The 20,977-nt window shown below is 40.7% G+C and overlaps 1 protein-coding gene across 1 annotated transcript in view; it reads right to left on the bottom strand.

Annotated features, from left to right (window-relative positions):
- Positions 1-14,061: 14,061 nt before the first annotated feature.
- The window catches only part of SAXO1 (stabilizer of axonemal microtubules 1), a 112,576-nt gene continuing 105,660 nt past the window's right edge, over positions 14,062-20,977 (bottom strand). The window contains exon 4 of the mRNA XM_021002203.2: positions 14,062-16,461. Within this exon, the coding sequence (XP_020857862.1) occupies positions 15,449-16,461 (1,013 nt within the window). The 3' untranslated portion in view covers positions 14,062-15,448. The remainder of the gene's footprint in view (positions 16,462-20,977) is intronic.

Below are 20,977 nucleotides of genomic sequence, written 5' to 3'. Positions count from 1 at the left end.
TGACCCTCTTCTCTCTAAGTGTCTGTGACATTGTTCTATCCTTGTTCTCCTACTTGTCTAACATTCCTTCTTAGGTTCTTTTGCTAGATCTTCATCTAAGTGATGCCCACTCATTGTGGGTATCCCACAGACCTCTGTCCTGGACCCTCTTCTCTTCTCTTTATTATTTCACTTGGTGATTTCATCAGCTCCCTAAATTCAATGGTCATCTCTATCCTAATGATTTGGATGTCTACTTATCTATCCCTAACCTCTCTCCTAACCTCCAGGCTCCCATCACCAACTCCTTGTCTTCTTAAACTTGGTATCATCTTAAACTTCACTTCCGCTGCCTCAATTTCCTCATCTGTAAAATAGGGGTAATAATAGCACCTATCTCCTAGCGTTGTTGTGTGAATAAGGTGAAATAATATTTGTAAAGTACTTTGCAAAACTCAAAATGCTATGTAAATGATAGTTATTATCATTATTATTAATCTTAAAGTCCAGAACTGAACTCATTATTTTTCCTTCTAAACTCTCCCCTCTTCTAAACTTCCCAATTACTGCCATGGGCACTCCCATCCTCCCAAGTCACCCAAGCTCACAACTTAGGTATTGTTCTCTACTCCTTACTCTCTCTCATCCCCCCCCCATACACAATCAGTTGCCTGGTCCTGTAATTTCTCCCATGATAACATCTCTCATATATGCCCCCTTCTCTTCTTTGATATTGCCACCACCCCAGAGATAGACAGACAGACAGACAAACAGAGAGATACACAAGATAGACAGACACACAGACAGAGATAGGTAAGCAGAGACAGACAGACAGACCCATAAATATTGTGCATGTCTGTACATATATATGATGTATGTATGAGTTCTGAATAGGAATTATAGATATGATGTATGTATGAGTTTTGAATAGGAATTAAAAGGACAATGAACTTGGGGATCAGATTGGATCACACTTAAGAAACTGCTTGATGTTTCCAATGATCCCCAAGCTGTTGGCTATAGCTAAAGTCTATTTAAGTCCAAAGTTCTCCTATTGATGCTACATGACTGCAAATTATGAAAACCACAATATCAGAAGAAACAAATCAATAAATAACCCAAAGAGCTATTTAAAAAAAAAAAACATGGTAGAAGATTTCTTCATATTGTCAACATTGACTTCTTTGCAAAAAGTGTCCAAAAGGCATCACAAAGGAGACATGCACCTGGTAAAAGAGTTGAACTAGTCACAAAAGAGGATCGCAGATAAGATATGGACAACCTGAGATGGATGTAGAGATACTAAAACAGAAAAGGGCCTCCAGATCATTGGCTAGATCCTGTATGTAGAATTTATGAAGAGACATGGACAAGAATTTGACACAGGATGAAATGTAGACCTGCTGTGCTCTGCATTCGTGGAGGCAATACAGATACCAATGAAATTCTGAATTCATCTAAGTATAAAATCCTTTAACACTGCTTGGACCTCACCCCTGGGACTGTGGAGGTAGATGAGAATATTTGAACCGACACTACATGGCTCTAGACTTCTATGCTTTTAGCTTATCATGTCTTTTTGTCATTTTCCATTTCATCCTTCACTGTCTAATTGCTAATTAACACTTTTTTTGCTGCTTTCAGGATACCTGACTCTAGCAACAGCTTTTACTCTCTTCCAATTTGTTGTTTCTAGCATGTTGAGAAATATTTGGAAAACCAGTTACCCAAGTTTGTTAGAAATCTCTCAAATAAGAATAAATAAGAATGAGGGTCTATGATTCTCTTCTGTAAATGAACTTTCATGCCTGGATTCTGTGACACCACTTTTAACTCTTAGAGGTTTTATTGCTGATTTCTTGTTTTTTCTGCTATATTCTGGAGGCTTCCAGAAAAGTGATCTCTGATTAGTAAGATGTCATCCTACTTTGCTAGTATTGTCAGGCATTGTAAAGTGTTAGAAAAAGCCTATCTGTGTTTAGTAGTAGGTAGCTAAGTGGTGCAGTAAATAGAATATCGGATTTGGAGTTAGGAAGACCTAAGCTAAAATCCTGTCTCAGGTACTATCTAGCTGTATTGTTGGTTGTTAAGTCATTTCAGTCATATCCAACTCTTTGTGACCCCTTTTGGGGGTTTTCTTGGAAAAGATACTAGAGTGATTTGCCATTTCCTTCTCTAGCTCATTTTACAGATGAGGAAACTAAGGCAAAGTTAAATGACTTGCCCAGGGTCACCCAGCTAGTGTCTGAGGCTTGTTTGAACTTATGAAGTTGAGTCTTCCTGATTCCAAGCTCAGTGCTCTATCCACTGCACCACCTGATCTAGCTGTGTGACCCTGGGCAAATCACTTAACCTCTCTGAGTCTCAGTTTCTTCATCTGCAAAATGAGGATAATAGCACCTACCTCACAGGGTTGTAGTGAAGAGACAAATGTAAAATATTTTGCAAACAGTAAGCACTATACAGATGCTAGCTCCTAGCTCCTAATAGTAGTAACATAAATAAATCATAAGCAATAGATGGAGGGGGGATTTCAGAAAAATGGGGAAGGGAGAGCACATTCAAAAAAAAATTTCTCAGTTTATAAGTCATCTGTTGGCACAGAAGTCAAATTTCAATCATTTTTAAGGCATTTTTGTTCTCCTATAACTCTCAAGTAGCTGTTTTCCTTTTTAAAGGGTATTTGTAAGGCTTGCCTGTTTTATTATTCCATAATATAAAATGGCTTGGGGAGTGGGGCAGGGGGAGGAGGTTCCCTTCATGTTGAAAGAACAGCCTTGGCCCTGATTAGGCAGGCAGGCTGTCTGGTTTCTAGGTTGTAAAAGATTAGGAAAATCAGTGCCATCTGTTCTCTCCTCACTCTGGAGTGGAAACTTAGGATCAGGCTGCTTTTCTCAGGAGCACTTAGGGCCTTGCTTGTGACCCATGGCCAAAAGGCTCTGGATTTCACATGCCAATGCCCCACCACGGCACTGCAGGCCATTAGGCCCCAGAACAGAAAGGAATCTGATTGCAGCGCTCAGTCTGCACCATCTCTATTTTCAGATGTTTAACTCAGATTAAAAGGGTGTTAAATGAAGAAGTTCTAAATAGAGGAACTCCCCAGGTCCACAGTAGAGCCCAAGCAGGTGTGGGCCATAATGTACATTCAGCTGCTGTACTCTTTCATTACAATCTCCAACTATATGGAGGAATGTCACACCTGCTCTCTACTGCTGGGCAAACCTTGATTCTACCCATGCCAAAGAAAACTCTCTCCCCAGCTCCACTCAGATCCCTGTGGTTCCACCTTTTTGCAGAGAAGAACTTCTAACTTTCCCTACAAGCCACAAATGAATCATTTGTTCATTGACACAAATGAGCAAATGGCACGCTGAGAAATCCCTAGAACCTGGGGTCTGTGAAGCCATACTCTAGCTAAATCTCCTTCTGTTCACGGGCACCGGCACAACTGAAACAAACTTATACAGCATGGACTGTCTAGTTCAGCTACATTTCTTAATGGCAAAAATCTCACAAATATGAGTCATTTGGGGGAAATTTTAGTTACACTGTCTCCCCTAGATTCCTAAAAAATAAAGAATAAAAATTGAATGAGATACTAACAAAGCACTTAGCACCAGGCCTGGTACATAGCAGGCACTTAATAATTGTTTATTCCCTTTCTCTTCCCTAGAACTGAGTTATTTCTGTAATCATTTCAATTTTATTCACCAAACATTTATTAAGCACCTACTATGTGCCTGGAACTCTGTTCAGAATACATGAAAGAGTTCAATGTATCATAAGGCTAAAAAGGTAAGTTGGTAAGTTGGGGCCATAATTGTCAAAGGTTTTGAATTTCAAACTTAAGACTTTATATTTGAGCCAAGAATCCATGGACAGACCTTTCTAGGTGAAAATCACAGAGAAGACCAATTCATAGACCACTGCAATAGCCCAGGTGAGGGGTAATGATGGTCTGAGTTAAGGTGTTAGCTGTGTAAATGGAGTGTGGGGGATAGATGCAAGAGAGGTTATGGAAATGGAAATAAGAATGTTAAAGACAGGGCAGCTAGGTGGTGAAGTGGATAGAGCTCCAGCCTTGCAGTCAAGAGGACTGACTTCAAATGTGGGCTCAGACACTTGACACTTACTAGCTGTGTGACCCTGGGCAAGTCACTTAACCCCAATTACCTCACCAAAAAGCAAAAAAATAACAAAAACGTTGAAGAGTTAGAACTGACAGGACTTGTAACTGAAAGGATGAGGAGGATGAGGGAGAGAGAGAAGGGAGAATCTAGGATGATTCCAAAATTACAAACCTGGATAACTGGGCAGATTGTGATGTCTTCAACAGAAAGTAGGGGATTAGGAGCAGGCTTTGTAGAGAAGATCAGGAGGTCCATGTTAAACATACTGAAATCTTGACAGGATCATCTTTGATAGAGAGTCAGAAGACAGATGAGATCTGAATGTCCTAAAATTAGGTCTGGATGTCCTGCATAAAGATGAATAGTTGAATACATAGGAGGAAGGAAAAGAGGAAGAAAAAAAAATAAGAGGGAAAGAAGAGGGGAGGGAAACAAAAGAAAAGGGAAGGGAAAAGGAGGATAAAGACAAACAAACATGTTTGGAAGTGGGAGATAAGTAATGATCCAGCAAAGAAGCCTGAGGGATGGTCAGAAAGGTAAGAACAAGGAAAGAGGTGTTTCACAGAAGCTAGAGGAGGAGAGAATACCTAGGAGGAAGGGGTGGTAAATAATGTTAAAAGCTGTAGATAAGTCAAGGAGGAGGAAGACTGAGAAAAACAAGATCATTGGACTTAACAATTGGTAGATCATTAGTAAACTTTGAGAAAGCAGTTTCAGTACAATGTTAGGGTTGAAAGCCAGACTGCAAGGGGTTGAGAAGTGAATAGGGTGGTGGGAAAGTGGGAACTGCAAAGTAGATAACTTTTCTAAGAGTTTGGCAATGAAAAGGAATAAAGATATAGGAAGATGGTTTGAGGGGATAGCAGAGATAAGTAAAGGGTTTTTTTAGGAATAAAAGAAGAAATTGAAGGACGTTAATAGGTAGGGAAGGAAGAAAACAGCAGATAAAGAGAAACAGAAGATAGAGGACCAGAACTACCAATGGGTGCAAAATGTCCTAATTTCCTTTCAAGTATCTAGACATGACAGCCAAAGTGGATTACTTGCTATTCATTGAACTTCCCATCCTGCCTCCCATCTCTGTGCATTAATGCACACCATTCCCAACCATTAGAATCTGCTCACTACTCCTTCACCTTCACCTTTCAGAATTCTTCTCTTCCTTCCAGGCTCAGCTCAGGTGCCACAACCTTCAGAAAGCCCTTCCTGATTCCTCCAAATGAAAGCATTCTCTCCCACATTAAATTTTCCTAGAGAATTCTGGATATCTTCTTAGACCCTATCATTCTATGGCATATACCCTGCAGTAGAATGTCATCCTCTCAAGAGCAGAAAGTACGTTCCTTTTTTATCTTTCGATCTTTAACCCAAAGCCTTGCATATTTTTTTAACTGGATCTGTGATTTCACTGGTATAAGAAACCCCCAGCAGGTGACTTCCTCCATTCCAGGAGGCCCTCAAGGCCACAGGTTCCCCACCCCTGCACTCATACAAATCAATGCCTTTTCTGAAACTTCTACTGTTAGAGTTGCCTTGCAGCATTAAGAGGTAAAGAGACTTGTCCAGAAAGATCACAGAGCAAACATATGTCAGAGGCAGGACTTGAATCCAGGTTTTCCTGACTTTTAGGCCATTACATCATGGTTCCTCTGCCTTGCCCCCAGTAGTTACTTAATAAATTAATCAAACAATGAACAACCATTTATTAGAGCCTACTATTTGCCTGGTACCATAGGAGGTGCTGGGAATACAGACAAAAAGTGAGACTCTCCTTGTCCTTATGGAGCTTACATTCTACTGAGAGGATACATTATATTCATAGAAGGAAGGTAGGTATTTTGCTTTTGCTGAAAACAATACTTCCTTAATAAATTAACTCATCCATTAAAAGAGAATTACTTAAGCAGTTTTACCTATTACCACAAAACATGTGGATCTAGCCAAGATTCCCTTGGTGGAAAGGTTTCTGCATAAAGATTCTCCCTTTGGAATAAGCTGTCCCTGGGACAACTCAATGATGGGGTGGTTGTCCTTCCTTAACCTTCAATGTGAAAGGAATTTATTACTCGCACCATATCTATACTGGCCCTCAGTTTCCTCAACTGTAAAATAAAGGGATTGAACTCAATGACCACTAACATCCCTTTCTACTCTAAATCTATGATCCTCTTATCCATGCTGACCTAAGCAACCTCACACAGAATCACACAATCATAAAATCTCAAGAATCAGGAAGACACTGAAAAGTTTTCTGGTCTGTCCTGTGCCTAAACAAGAATTCCCACCCCACCCCACCCCCAAACCCTTCAAATACCTGTAAAAAATGGCTGTAAACAAATTCTAGAGCAGCAGAACCCACAAAAAGACAGAGTCAAACAAATTTCCAGCCCAAGACAACCTGGATGGTTAATCAGAAAGGCATATTGTGCCAGGCTGGGAGAGAAACGCAGTTCAGCATGGGCACACAGGCAAAATAGGCCTCAGCAAACCTGCAGCAGGCCTCAGAGGACTGAATCACAGGCAGCTGTGGCAGTTTCCAGACTTCTCAACCCACACACACCAAAGACAATTTAGAAGGTCAGTAGGAAAGGTCTGTGACTGGGGTGAGAGAGAAGTGTGATCCCAGCCCCAGGACTGGGGCAGCCCCGGGGTTGGCAGCTTCCAGCCCACAGACTGAGGGGAAATCCAGTGGCTGAGCAGAGGGGGATTGCAGGGATCTCTGCTGGTGCTGAAACAGAATTCTCTTGCTTTTCCCGAGCTTGGATCTGGGCCACAGTTCTAGATGGCGGTCCTGGGGTGAGGAGTGCTGGCTCAGTGGAGCTTGTAGTGGTGGTAGAAAGAGAATCCTCCTCATAGTTCTAAGGCAGAAAAGCATGCTTGTGGTCACTCATAGACCAGAGCACAGGCCAGGAAAGGAGTAAATACCTTGCCCCTTATCATACCACCTTGGAAGAACTGAAAATTTACAGGTCCCTAGAAGTATCTCTGAAAACTGCTGCACAAAACCCCCAAAGCTTGGGACAGTATATTCTCCACACTAGAAGCAGACCCCTACCTTAACAAAGAGTTTATAACTCAAGTAATTGGCTGGGATCATGAGCAAACTTCACAAAAAAAGTCAGACCATAGAATCTTTCTTTGGTAACAAAGAAGATCAAAACATACAACCAGAAGAAGATAACAAAGTCAAAGCTCCTACATCCAAAACCTCCAAGAAAAATATGACTTAGCCCCAGGCCATGGAAGAGCTCAAAAAGGATTTTGAGAAGCAAGTAAGAGAAGTAGAGGAAAAACTGGGAAGAGAAATGAGAGTGATGCAAGAAAATCATGAAAAACAAGTCAACAGCTTGCTAAAGGAGACCCAAAAAACTACTGAAGAAAATAACACCTTAAAAAATAGCCTAACCCAAATGACAAAAGAGGTCCAAAAGGCCAATGAGGAGAAGCCTTACAAAGCAGAATTGGCCAAATGGAAAAGGAAGTCCAAAAGCTCACTGAAGGAAATACTTCCTTAAAAATTAGAATGGAACAATTAGAAGCTAGTGACTTTATGAGAAATCAAGACAGTGTAAAACAAACCCAAAAGAATGAAAAAATAGAAAACAATGTGAAATATCTCATTGGAAAAACAACTGACCTGGAAAATAGATCCAGGAGAAGAATTTAATTTGGACTATCTGAAAGCCATGATCAAAAAAAGAGCCTAGACATCATCTTTCAAGAAATTATCAAGGAAAACTGCCCTGATATTTAGAACCAGAGGGCAAAATAGAAATGAAAGAATCCAGATCACCTCCTGAAAGAGATCCCCAAAGGAAAACTCCTAGGAATATTGTAGCCAAATTCCAGAGTTCCCAGGTCAAGGAGAAAATATTGCAAGCAGCCAGAAAGAAACAATTCAAGTATTGTGGAAACACAATCAGGATAACACAAGATTTAGCAACTTCTACATTAAAGGAGCAGAGGGCTTAGAATATAATATTCCAGAGGTCAAAGAAGATAGGATTACAACCAAGAATCACCTACCCAGCAAAACTGAGTATAATCCTTCAGGGGAAAATAAACATTCAGTGAATTAGAGGACTTTCAAGCATTCTTGATGAAAAGACCAGAGCTGAATAGAAAATTTGACTTTCAAATACAAGACTCAAGAGAACATGAAGAGGTAAACAGGAAAGAAAAATCACAAGGGACTTATTAAGGTTGAACTGTTTACATTCCTACATGGAAAGATGATATTTGTAACTCATGAGTCCTTTGTCAGTATTAGGGTAGTTGGAGGGGGGAAAAATTATATGTATAGATAGATAGATAGATAGAGAGCACAGGGTGAGTTGAAGATGAAGGGTATATCTGGAGAATAAAATTAAGGGGAGAGAGATTATACTGGAGAAGGAGAAAGGGAGAGGTAGAATGGGGTAAATTTCTCACATAAAACAGACAAGAAAAGGCTTTTACAGTGGAGGGGAAACAGTGGAAGGTGAGAGGGAATGAGTGAATCTTATTCTCATAGGATTTGGCTTAAGGAGGGAATAACATACACACTCAATTGGGTATGGAAATCTATCTTACCCTACAGGAAAATAGGAGGGGAAGGGGACAAGAGAGCAGGGGATGATAGAGGGAGGGCAGATTGGGGAGGGGTAATCAGAAGCAAACCTTCTAAGGAGAGACAGGGTCAAAAGAGAGAACAGAATAAATAGGAGGCAGGATAGGATTAAGGGAAATACACTTAGTTTTTCACAACATGACTACTATGGAAGTGTTCTGCACTATTATACATGTATAACCTGTATCGAGTTGCTTGCCTTCTCAATGAGGGTGGGTGGGGAGGGAGGAAAGGAGAAAATTTGGAACCCAAAGTTTTAAAAACAAATGTTAAAAAATTGTTTTCACATGCAACTGGGAAATAAGATATATAGGTGGGGTATAGAAATCTATCCTGCCCTACAGGAAAATTGAATGGGAAGGGGATAAGAGATGGGGGGAGACAGAAGGGAGGGCAGATTAGGAGAAGGGGTATTCAGAATGCACGCCATCTTGGGGTGGGGCAGGGACAAGATGGGGAGAAAATTTGGAACTCAAAATCTTGTGGAAGTGAATGTTGAACACTAAAAATAAATTAATTAATTAATAAAAAAAAATTTTTAAAAAAGAATCCCCACCACACAAATACAACATTCCCAACAATTGGTCATTCTGCCTCTGCTTATAGACCTCCAGTGATGGAGAACCCATTACCTCTTGAAGCAGCCAATTCTACTTCTGGACAGCTCTACTTATGAATAAGGTACTACTTATATCTAACCAAATTCTGCCCCCTTAAAACTTCCATTCACTGGTCTAAGTATGGCCTTCTAGTAGCCAAACTAGTGCACTTTGTGAACTCTACATTCTAGCCAATGTTATTCTGCCCTATTCTCCCAACCATGGAATGGAATCCCTCTACATATTCAACTACTTCTTTTCTTTCTTAAAAACCTGACGTAGGTGCACCCTCTTTGAGGATGTCTAATCCAATATCCCTTCTCTTTCCCCAAATCTCTCACCCTTCTCTGCTGACTTTCTACTAGGCAGTTATCATATTCATACTTGTATCACAGGTATTTAAGTATTTGTCTTATCCTCCTATTAGAGTCAAAGCTCCTCTAGACTAAAATCTATGACTCGGTTATCTCTTTTGTATCCCTAGTGCCTAGCACAGTGACTTGTATTAGAATGTGATCACCTTGAGAACAGAACTGTCTTTCACCTTTTTTTGTATTTCCAGCACTCAGCACAGTGATTGGCACATAGAAAGAACTTAATAAATGTTTATTGACTAGTAGGAATTTAACATAATTTTTAAAAATATGGAGTTGACTAGGCACCCACATCTCACTGCTGACTCATATTGAGCTTATAAGTTCATTAACACTTTCCAAATTTTTTTTATGTGAACACTATAGACCCATGACTCCTCTAACCCTGTACTTGGGAACCCAGATTTTTTTGAACCCAGATATATATTTATTCCAGCAAAACTTTACCTTACTAGATTTATCACAGTTTTCCAACCTCCCTCAATATTTGTGGGTAGTGGTTCTGGAATCCAAATATTTTGCCTCACACTTTGTGCATAGATAGTACCTTTGTTCTGTTTTGTGTTGTTTTTTTTTTTTACTTCCCATGGATGGTAATAAGGATCTAAGGTCAGAGTACTGAAGCTAAATTAAAATGATCCAGAGTCAGTATGTCTTAAATGAAAAGAACTGCTATACTTTGGAAACTGTAAAGGGATACTCACTAACATCATGGGAGGTAACAGGAAAAGATTATGCTATGGGGCTTTGACATGGCTTCCTCTAGCCCATGGGTTCCCAAAGTGGGCAATACCACCTCCTGGGGATGCTGGACTGATAAAGGGGGAAGTATTAGCCTCCAGTGCAATTGGGGGGGGGTAATGAATGAAAATAAGGAGGTGGTGGAAGCATAAGCAAAAAAGAGGAGATAATTTGAAATTTTGAAAAACTGTTTGTACATGTTTCATCTGTTGTGTAACAGAGTTAAAATCATAGTGATTACATTATTTTTCAAATAAACACACAAAATGCAAGTTATAACCAACCAGTGGCCAAGTCTGTTGACAGGTCTTAATAAGCAAGTGAGGTGAGCATGTGACACATTGTCAGGGAATTCAGCATGAATCTACAGGAATATGTGCATGTAATGACTTGTTTACAATACAATACTACATGGTTACATCATGTGATATTGTGTTATCAAAATTTCAATTCAGGAAAAAACCCACAAATTTACAATAAATTATTAAATTTAAGATGTCTTTTTTTATTTATATTTTTTGAAATGCATTAAAGGGTTAAAGAAAGTAGATCTTTTGGGGGGGCACTGAGTTTTGGGGGTTTGGGGTGGTTTTTTAAGGGGAATGGTAGGCCAAATAAGTTTGAGAACCTCTGCTCTAGCCCGACATGCAACTGCAGCCACTTCCCACAAGTTATCACTGAAATATAATAATAGGCCCAACTTAGGTGACTCTATGCATCTTTAAAGGGATTGATCAATGAAACCTATTGGTTTCTTTACTCAAGTGTATTCCTCCTCCCATTTTTAAAAAAGGCTAACTAGAAAATTACTCCAGGTGATGATCTATTTCCATTCACTATATCCCCGGGCTGTTCATTTGAAGAGCCTAAAAATTATAAAAACTCACATTTTTATAGCATTTTAGGCTTTAGAAGCCACTTTCATCACAACCCTGTGAAGCAGATACTGCAAGTAATACTATCTCCATTTTATGAATAAAGGAATTGAAGATGGCAGAGGCAAACTGACTTGCTCCTGAGCCCACTGTTACTGAGCAAGGATTTGAACTCTAGTCTCAACTCAAAATACTCTATTATCCTATATTGTCTCTCAGTTCTTGAATAACTTCTTTCCTGAGTTCTTTTGGCCAAGAATATCAAGATTCCCTTGACAACGTTGTTACTACTATATTAAATTTAACATAATTTTTTTCTTTCAGCCAAAAACAAGGTTTATTAGAACATCCATCATATTGGGCAGACTCTTAAGGAGTCTGAACATTAGTAAACTATTGGCTAGATTTTAAGAATCAGAGCAGTGGCTAGATTATAAGAATCCCAGCATCTTAATGGAGACAAGATGGACCTTATATACAGAAAGACTGTGGGCGGGATCTAGGAGGGGCCAAGTAGTCTGAGGTAATAGAACTCCAGGGGTGGCCAAGGGAGAATGGAGCCTAGATAGGATTAAGGGTGGGAAATGGCCAGGGGCCCATAGGGAGATAAGACAATGGAAGGGAGATTGGGTGTAGGCAAAATAAAAGGCCAGTTGATGGGATTATAGCCTCAGGCAAACTCCAGAGATTTGGCCATGTGGGAAAGTCCAGGGTTCTTCCTTTCTGGGGCCCAGATCCCAATCCCATCATTCCCCCCCTCAAACAAATGGGATCCAAATTCTTTTGGAGTAAGGGGCAAAGGGGTCTCGGCTTCTGAAACTGCTTCCTGCTGGCAAGGGGCATAGAGCTGTCCCTGCCTCAAGGGGGTCCCAAATAGGTTGACTGGAACAGAGCATAGGCTGCATCCAGGGAACAATGGGGAGACACTGGCTGGTACCTGCTGTTTGCTACCAACTTTAGTGAATGGCCTGTAGTCTGGAAGACACAAATCTGACAGAAAAGACTGCAGGGCCCAAATGATAGGATAAAACATCCTTAGCTCTGTTTGGAAAACTAAATTTTCCAACCATGCAATTATCAAATCCACCTCATAGCCAGACTCAGGAATAGCCAGATGGGTAACACAGGAACATAATGGGGAAACTGAGCCAGGAGGATCCCATCTTAGACTGAGGCTAAAATTGTCCTCTCAGCTTTTCCCAATGCTGACTTCCCACCAGTATCACCTTCTTTGAGTAGCTTGTGGCATTTCTCTCAGATGGTAGATTATTGATTATCAACGGATTATGATCCATCAGACAACTCAAAATAAAATCTTATGAGCTTTTACCTCAAACAGCAAGTTTTACTAATCACAGCTTAGGAAAAACTTTTCCAGGATTTACATCTCAAACTTAAATTTGTCCTGGTGTAAAAAGCCAATCATTAGAGATTTCTATACACCTGCAAATTCTCAGCAAGCCATACATAACTCAAACAAGATTTTTGGCTAGTTTACACATTAAAACAATAACCAACAATAGCTAAATTATTTTAGTGGTAACCAAATTATGAAAAATTGCTTGACATGACTGATACAGAAAGTTCACCAATTTGAAACTTGAAACAAACCCATTACCAATCAAGTGACTTCAGTTTTGTTAAATGCACTTCCAAATTACTTTACACAGAGAATCAACATCTCATTATTAACAGTTAAAACTACAAATTTAAAAGAGCATGCTTACCCAAGTTTGGAGGCTAGCTTCAATACCTTGAGCAGGATGTGCGGAACCTGGGTGATGCTTCCAGGCAAAGGTTGCCCTAGAGCCCAAGACCACTGTCAGGGGGACCCACGCTGTAGCTACTGCCCCTCCTTTCCCAGGTCGGGGAGGGTGAAATCAAAAGTGAGGGGTAAAGGGTGAAACTCTTCTCCTATGAGAGGGGTTAACAGATACGCTCTTGACTCAAGGGAAGGGAGTGACCAGGTTGTAGAGGTGTTTCAAAACTCCTTAATGATCAGTCACAAAACCTCCTGAATATGCCAAGATATTTTTAGCTGTTCTAACTTTCCCTGTAACCTCCATGAAGGAGGATTCAGAGGTGTAGAGGGAAGGGAGTAAGTAAGCCTCAGGGAACCAAAAAGCAACTGCAGTTTTCCCCAATTCCCTAGTGCTGAGGGAATTAACAGAATTGAGCATACACTTCCAGATAGGGCATCCATCCTTGTCTCCATGCTGTCCATGACCCTCAACCGACCCAGTGGATCAAGAGCCTGAGAGCATCAGGACAAATGAGAGACAGCCTCGTAACTGTCTGCCAGAAAAGCATCACCAAGCCTTGATGCTTGGAGAGTAACCCTAACTGAAGAGCAAGAAAGGAGGCAGGGGAGGTTTATATACCAACCAGTCTTGGCTGGAGAAGAACTTGGAGTTAGGCAGTCTCCCCGTACGGGCCACCAAAATGATGCAGTTTAGGGGTTAAGGGTGCTGGGACCCCAATATCACAACCCACGGGTCCTGTCCAAAAGAATTCGACCCAAGTCTTTCAGCCAAAGACAAGGTTTATTAGAACATCCATCATATTGGGCAGACTCTTAAGGAGTCTGAACATTAGTAAGCTATTGGCTCTGTTATAACAATCTAAGCAGTGACTAGATTATAATAATCTCAGCCTTAACATATTTTTTTAAAAAAAGATATTATGTATATTAAGTTCACGGTTTCATAAATAATCATCACTCAACATTGATCATAAACAAAAGATGATAGTAGCTGACAGATTCTGTGTATACTGAAACACTAGTGTTTGTTGATATTTAATTTCATAATAAAAGTGGGGTTTTTTTTTAATTTTGAAAGAAAAACTCAATAATAGCTAACATTTACATAGCCTTTACTATGTGCCACACACTGTGCTAAGTACTTTATAATTATTCTTATTTAATCCTCAAAATCAGCCTGGGAGGTAGGTGCTATTATTATCCCTATTTTGCAGATGAGGAAACTAAAACAAACAGAGAATGAGTGATTTGCCCAGGATCACATTGCTAGTAAGTATGAGGCCGAATTTGAACTCAAGTCCTCTGACTCCAGGCCCAATGCTCTATCTACTGAGCCACCAGCTATCTAATTGATTAGCCTCATGTAATCCTCTGAGTTTAAATAGAAAGTTCAGGCTGTCATTCCTGTTGTTGTTGTTGTTTCTTCTTCGTTCTCAGAGGACCATGACATGCAAGTGAATTGGATTTAAGCGAGAAAGGGCTGTGCAAAGTCACCGGCCTCACTTTCTCCTCCAGAGTCATTTGGTTCCAGTGGCCAGATATACTTCAGGACAACTGGAGAAGGCCCCGTCATTCCTTCTTCAAGACAGACCACTGCATGTTGAACATCACACAGCTCTCATTAACTTTCCAAAGTGGTTATATCAGAGTAAGCCAGCAGCTTTCCTACAGGTAGACAGAGCCTAGTGCAAGGTTACCAAATGATCCCCCTCCCAGCTCTAAATCTATGGTCCTGTGACCCACGCAAGGAAAAAGGTAGTAAAACTCTGGTCTAATGGAAAAAGCAATGACCTAGGATTTGGGATAATTAGTTTTCAGGCCTGTTTCCACCAATACGTTTGATTATAGGAACTCATTTAAACTCAAGCCAAACCCGACAAGTTTCTTAGTTTCAAAGAGTACCAATTTTCTCCCCATATTCTACTACCTGTACAATGTATGTGTGAAGAGACACATCATTTAAAAAAGCCAATTCCCCAAAATATGTTTTATTCATTAACCTTGTCAGGATTCAAGTGTATTTTCATTATTAATACAATGACTGAATCACCATAATACATCCAAATGTAAGAAATTAGCTTCTGAGAGAACTCACTCCCATCCATCTTTAAGAAAGATAAGAAAGCATGAGATTTGGGAAGTGTGGGGTTGCTTGGGGAAAGGGTCAAGAGAGGAAATTAGTCAATCATCAGCGATTAACTATCTTTTCCCAAAGTAAACTGATTGTCATTTATTCAGATTTTCCAGCAGGAACAAACCCCTGGGAATTATTGAGAAGGTCAAAGTTTTTCTAGGAATAAATCTCAACAGACTGAATGATAAGTACTGTGAATTTTAGAAATTTTGTGAGAAAAATTTTTCAAAAAGGAAAAAGAATCAAGCTGTCACTGCCAGCTCCCTTTGGTTGGGACCATCTGGTCTATCTGTAGAAAGGCAACTGTTCTTCCTTGAGCCAAGTTGGTCCAAGTGGGGCACAGGGCGATACACCCTGTGGCCAAATGCATCCACTGCATCGAAAGTGTAGCCTGGTGGCTCAGGATATGAAGCAAGGCACTTGACAGGTTCTTTAGGAGTATAGCTGATGTTGTAAGTGGTTTCGCCTATCAGAGGGACCTGACACCGGGCAGGGGGAATGAAAGGTTTACAGCTCTTTGTGATAATGGGTGGATGAGGCACAAAGTAGGTCTTGGTAGTGGTGAGGTAGTCCATGGGATCCTTGGGCAAGTTGAGTTGAGCGATGGGCTTGATGGGATCTTGCTTGGCAGTGGGCCACTGCTTGAAGTCATCCCTGTTGGTGGTGGAGGCTTCAAAGCACCCTGATTTCTTAGGTTGTTTCACAGGACGGCAGCATTGGGCAGGGGCCCCTTTATGATAAATGTAGTGAGCCTGGGCTGTTGTCAAGAGGTCCATCTTCTCATCTGGGGGCATGTAAACCACAGGGGGCCGAGAGTACAGGTGGGGTATTGGCCATACTTGGTACTTTTCCCGAAACTCAGTTGTGTTGGAGAAGGGGCTGTCACAACTGGCAATCTTGGGGTCAGGTTTCAGGGACTTGGCAGGCTCCCCAAGCAATCCCCTAAAGGCCTCCTTGTGAGTAGTGAGGCCATCAAAGGGGATGTCACAGGGCTTGAATTTGCTGACCTCCATTGGAATTCGTTTCTCTACTGGATGCACCACGTAATTCAGCCTGTAGTTGGTCAAGTCTTCCAAGGGTAGGGAGCATGTCTTTTGCTGATAATGGGGCTTGCAACTCACTGTGGTCACTAGGCCCCTGAAGGGGAAATCATCCTGGTGAGTGGTTCTATAATCAAATTTTGCTGTTGCTGGGCGATAGGATTGATCTGGTTTTATCAGCTCTCGTTTTGGTTGGTTCCAGGGCACGTAATCAGCTGAAATGAAAACAAATCAACATAGGTCATACCTCCTGACACGCACAGTATGTATGTGTGAGTGTATGTGTGTGTGTATACCTGCATACATAGGTATGACTGAAAATTAGTAATCTACTCCTAAATATATTTTTGCTTCATAAAACTCAAGGGTTACGTAGCTCCTAGTTGAATTAAGGGCTTACTGTTTCAGTTATATAACATTTCTAAAAAGGAAAGCTTTATTTCCCACACTGCTGCACACCCCTTGCATCTAGAAGATGATGACAATGATCATGATGAAGATGATGATAACCACCCAATAATAATAACAGTCTTGAAGAAGCAGCTTGGTGAACTGGAATGAACAACAGATTTAGGTTCCTATCTTGCCTTAGCTTCATCCTGGCTCTGTGAGGCCTTAAGCAAGCCGCTTCATTAGTGTTTACTATATAGAAGCCATTCTGTTTAGCACTAGGACAGCTGTGACCCACACCTGCTCTTAAGGATCATATCATAGCCTAACAGGGCAGAGGAAGAGGAAGTACCAAATCATTATGATACAAAAGGTGAGTTAAACAATTTAGTTAAATTATCTAGCATTTATTAAGGGCCTTTTACATGGAGGCACTGTGCCAGACAAAGAATAGGTCCAGGCAAAACAAGAAATTTAAGGAGAGAAAGCTCATTTTTACTCAAGGGAAGGGGTGGGGGCTGAGAAAGCTTCTTGAGGGAGAAAGGAGGTGGGATATTAGTTAAGCCTTTATGATAAGGGGTCCTTATCTTAAATTTTTAAGTCTCTAAATTCTAGGAGCAGGAATTTCTACTTTATTCAAGATGCATTGGGGAACCATTTAAGGTTCTTTTGAGTAGAGGAATGACATGATTATAACAGTACTTCAATTTCCATGTCTATAAAATTAACTAAGGCCTCGGTTTCCACATCTGTAAAAGGAAGATAAACAACATAAGCCCTTGCCTTAAATACCTCATTTTGTGAGGATCAAATGGATTAACATGCCTGTAAAATGCAGTGTTACCTGCCTTCTATCTAACATTATTATTGAATTATGGCTTAATAAGTAGGCAACAGAAATATTTTTCAACATAATCACTTAAAAAATTTAAGTAAATTGCAGATGTGAACTTCATATTCAGATCATCAGTATCCCAAGAATTCATTAAGTGTGCCAATATTACATGCGCTTTGCTAAACAAATGGGGACGGGAAAGGGAATGAGCATTTATCAAGTGCCCGCTGTGTGCCTGGCGCTACACTAAGCGCTTTATAAATGCCATCTCATTGGATCCACACAACAACCCATGGGGTAGGTGCTATTATGACCCTCACTCTGCAGCTGTAGAAAATGAGGCAGGTGGGCGGAGACAAGATGGGGAGTGACAGCAGTGACTTGCTTGAGCTCCCCCCCAAAACCCCTCCAATTACTCATAAAAAATGGCTCTAAACAAATTCCGAAGCAGCAGAACCCACAAAAAGACAGAGTGAAACAAACTTCCAGCCCAAGACAACCTGGATGATTGATCAGAAAGGTGTATCGCGCCGGGCTGGGAGCGGAGCTCAGTGCGGCGTGGGCACGCAGGGTGCAGCAAACCTGGAGCAGGCCTCAGAGGACTGAATCGCGGGCAGCTGTGGAGGTTTCCAGACTCCTCAATCCACAAATGGCAAAGACAATTTAGAAGGTCAGTGGGAAAAGTCTGTTTCTGCAGTGCTAAGACAGGAAGGCGGGGTCTCAGCTCCATTCCCCAAAAGCATGACCCTGGGGGCGCAGCTGCCTCCTGAGCTTCTGGGCCCACAGACTGAGGGGGAATCCAGCGGCTGATCAGAGAGGGATTGCAGGGATGTCTTTGCCAGTGCTGAGGCAGGAATCTCTTGCTTTGCCTGTGTTTGGATCTGGGTCACAGTTCTGGGCGGCGGCGATTGGGGGAGGAGGAATACTATCAAGGTGGAGCTTGGAGTGGCTGTAGAGAGGAGCCCCTCCTCACAGTTACAGGACAGAAAGGAGTACTTGTGGTCACAGGCCAGGAAGGGAGTAAACACCTCGCCCCTTATCATACCACCTTGGAAGAACTGAAAATTTACAGGTACCTACAAGTATCTCTGAAAACAGCTACACAAACCCCTGAAGCATGGGACAGTACACCCTCCACATTGGAAGCAGACTCTTACCTTAACAAAGAGTTTAAAACTCAAGTAATTGGCCGGGATCATGAGCAAGCAGCGCAAAAAGAGTCAGACTATATTATCTTACTTTCGTGAAAAAGAAGATCAAAATATACAACCAGAAGAAGACAACAAAGTCAAAGCTCCTACATCCAAAGCCTCCAAGAAAAATATGAATCAGTCCCAGGCCTTGGAAGAGCTCAAAAGGGATTTTGAGAAGCAAGTAAGGGAAGTAGAGGAAAAACTGGGAAGAGAAATGAGAGTGATGCAAGAAAATCATGAAAAACAAGTCAACAGCTTGCTAAAGGAGACCCAAAAAAATACTGAAGAAAATAACACCTTAAAAAATAGCCTAACCCAAATGGCAAAAGAGGTCCAAAAAGCCAATGAGGAGAAAAATGCCCTAAAAAGAAAAATTGGCCAAATGGAAAAGGAAGTCCAAAAGATTACTGAAGAAAATACTTCCTTAAAAATTAGAATAGAGCAATTGGAAGCTAGTGACTTTATGAGAAATCAAGACACTGTAAAACAAATCCAAAAGAATGAAAAATTAGAAAAAATGTGAAATATCTCATTGGAAAAACAACTGACCTGGAAAATAGATCCAGGAGAGAGAATTTAAAAATTATTGGACTATCTGAAAGCCATGATCAAAAAAAGAGCCTAGACATCATCTTTCAAGAAATTATCAAGGAAAACTGCCCTGATATATTAGAACCAGAGGGCAAAATAGAAATTGAAAGAATCCACAGATCTCCTCCTGAAAGAGATCCCCAAAGGAAAACTCCTAGGAATATTATAGCCAAATTCCAGAGTTCCCAGGTCAAGGAGAAAATATTACAAGCTGCCAGAAGGAAACAATTCAAGTACTGTGGAAACACAATCAGGATAACACAAGATTTAGCAGCTTCTACATTAAAGGACCACAGGGCATGGAATATAATATTCCGAGGGCAAAGGAGATAGGATTACAACCAAGAATCACCTACCCAGCAAAACTGAGTATAATCCTTCAGGGGAAAAAATGGTCATTCAGTGAAATAGAGGACTTTCAAGCATTCTGATGAAAAGACCAGAGCTGAATAGAAAATTTGACTTTCAAATACAGGACTCAAGTGGAACATGAAGAGGTAAACAGGAAAGAGAAATCATAAGAGACTTATTAAGATTGAACTGTTTACATTCCTGCATGGAAAGATGATATTTATAACTCATGAGACCTTTGTCAGTATTAGGGTAGTTGGAGGAAAAAAATTATGTATGATAGATAGATAGATAGATAGATAGATAGATAGATAGATAGATAGATAGATAGATAGAGCACAGGGTGAGTTGAAGATTAAGGGGTCATATCTGGAGAATAAAATTAAGGGATGAGAGAGGATTATACTAGAGAAGAAAGGGAGAGGTAGAATGGGGTAAATTATCTCACAAAAAAAACAGAAAAGTCTCTTACAGTGGAGGGGAAACAGGGGAAGGTGAGAGGGAATGAGTGAATCTTATTCTCATAGGATTTGGCTTAAGGAGGGAATAACATACACATTCAATTGGGTATGGAAATCTGTCTTACCCTACAGGAAAATAGGGGGAGAAGGGGACAAGAGAGCAGGGGGATGATAGAGAGGAGGGCAGATTGGGAAAGGGGTAATCAGAAGTAAATACTTCTGAGGAGGGACAGGGTCAAAAGAAAGAATAGAATAAATGGGAGGGCAGGACAGGATTAAGGGAAATAGAGTTAGTTTTTCACAACATGTCTACTATGGAAGTGTTTTGCATAACTGCACATGTACAACCTATATTGAGTTGCTTGCCTTTTCAATGAGGGTGGGTGGGGAGGAGGAAGGAGAAAATTTGAAACCTAAAGTTTTAAAAACATATGTTTAAAAAAATGTTTTCACATGCTACTGGGAAATAAGAAATACAGGAAATGGGGTACAAAAGTCTATCCTGCCCTACAGGAAAATAGAAGGGGAAGGGGATACGAGAAGAGGGTAGAGATAGAAGAGAGGACAGACTAGGAGAAAGGATATTCAGAATGCATGCTATCTTGGGGTGGGGGAGGGGTGAGATGGGGTGAAAATTTGGAACTCAAAAACTTGTGGGAGTGAATGTTGAAAACTAAAAATAAATAAATTTATATATATATATATATACATATATATATATATATATATATGTATATATATATAATGGGAAAAAAATGGAAAATGAAAAAAAATGAGGCAAAGGTTAAGTGATTACCCGGTCACACAGCTAGGAAATGGCCAGATTTGAACTCAGGTCTTCCCAACTCTAGGCCTAAAGCTCTTATGCACTGCACCACCTAAGAGCTACAGAGACCCTTACCTCAAAGAG

Source organism: Phascolarctos cinereus, unplaced genomic scaffold (assembly GCF_003287225.1).
Source record: "Phascolarctos cinereus isolate Bilbo 61053 unplaced genomic scaffold, phaCin_HiC Scaffold_4;HRSCAF=312, whole genome shotgun sequence".
Taxonomy (NCBI): domain Eukaryota; kingdom Metazoa; phylum Chordata; class Mammalia; order Diprotodontia; family Phascolarctidae; genus Phascolarctos; species Phascolarctos cinereus.
This window is presented reverse-complemented; position numbering and strand designations above follow the sequence as displayed.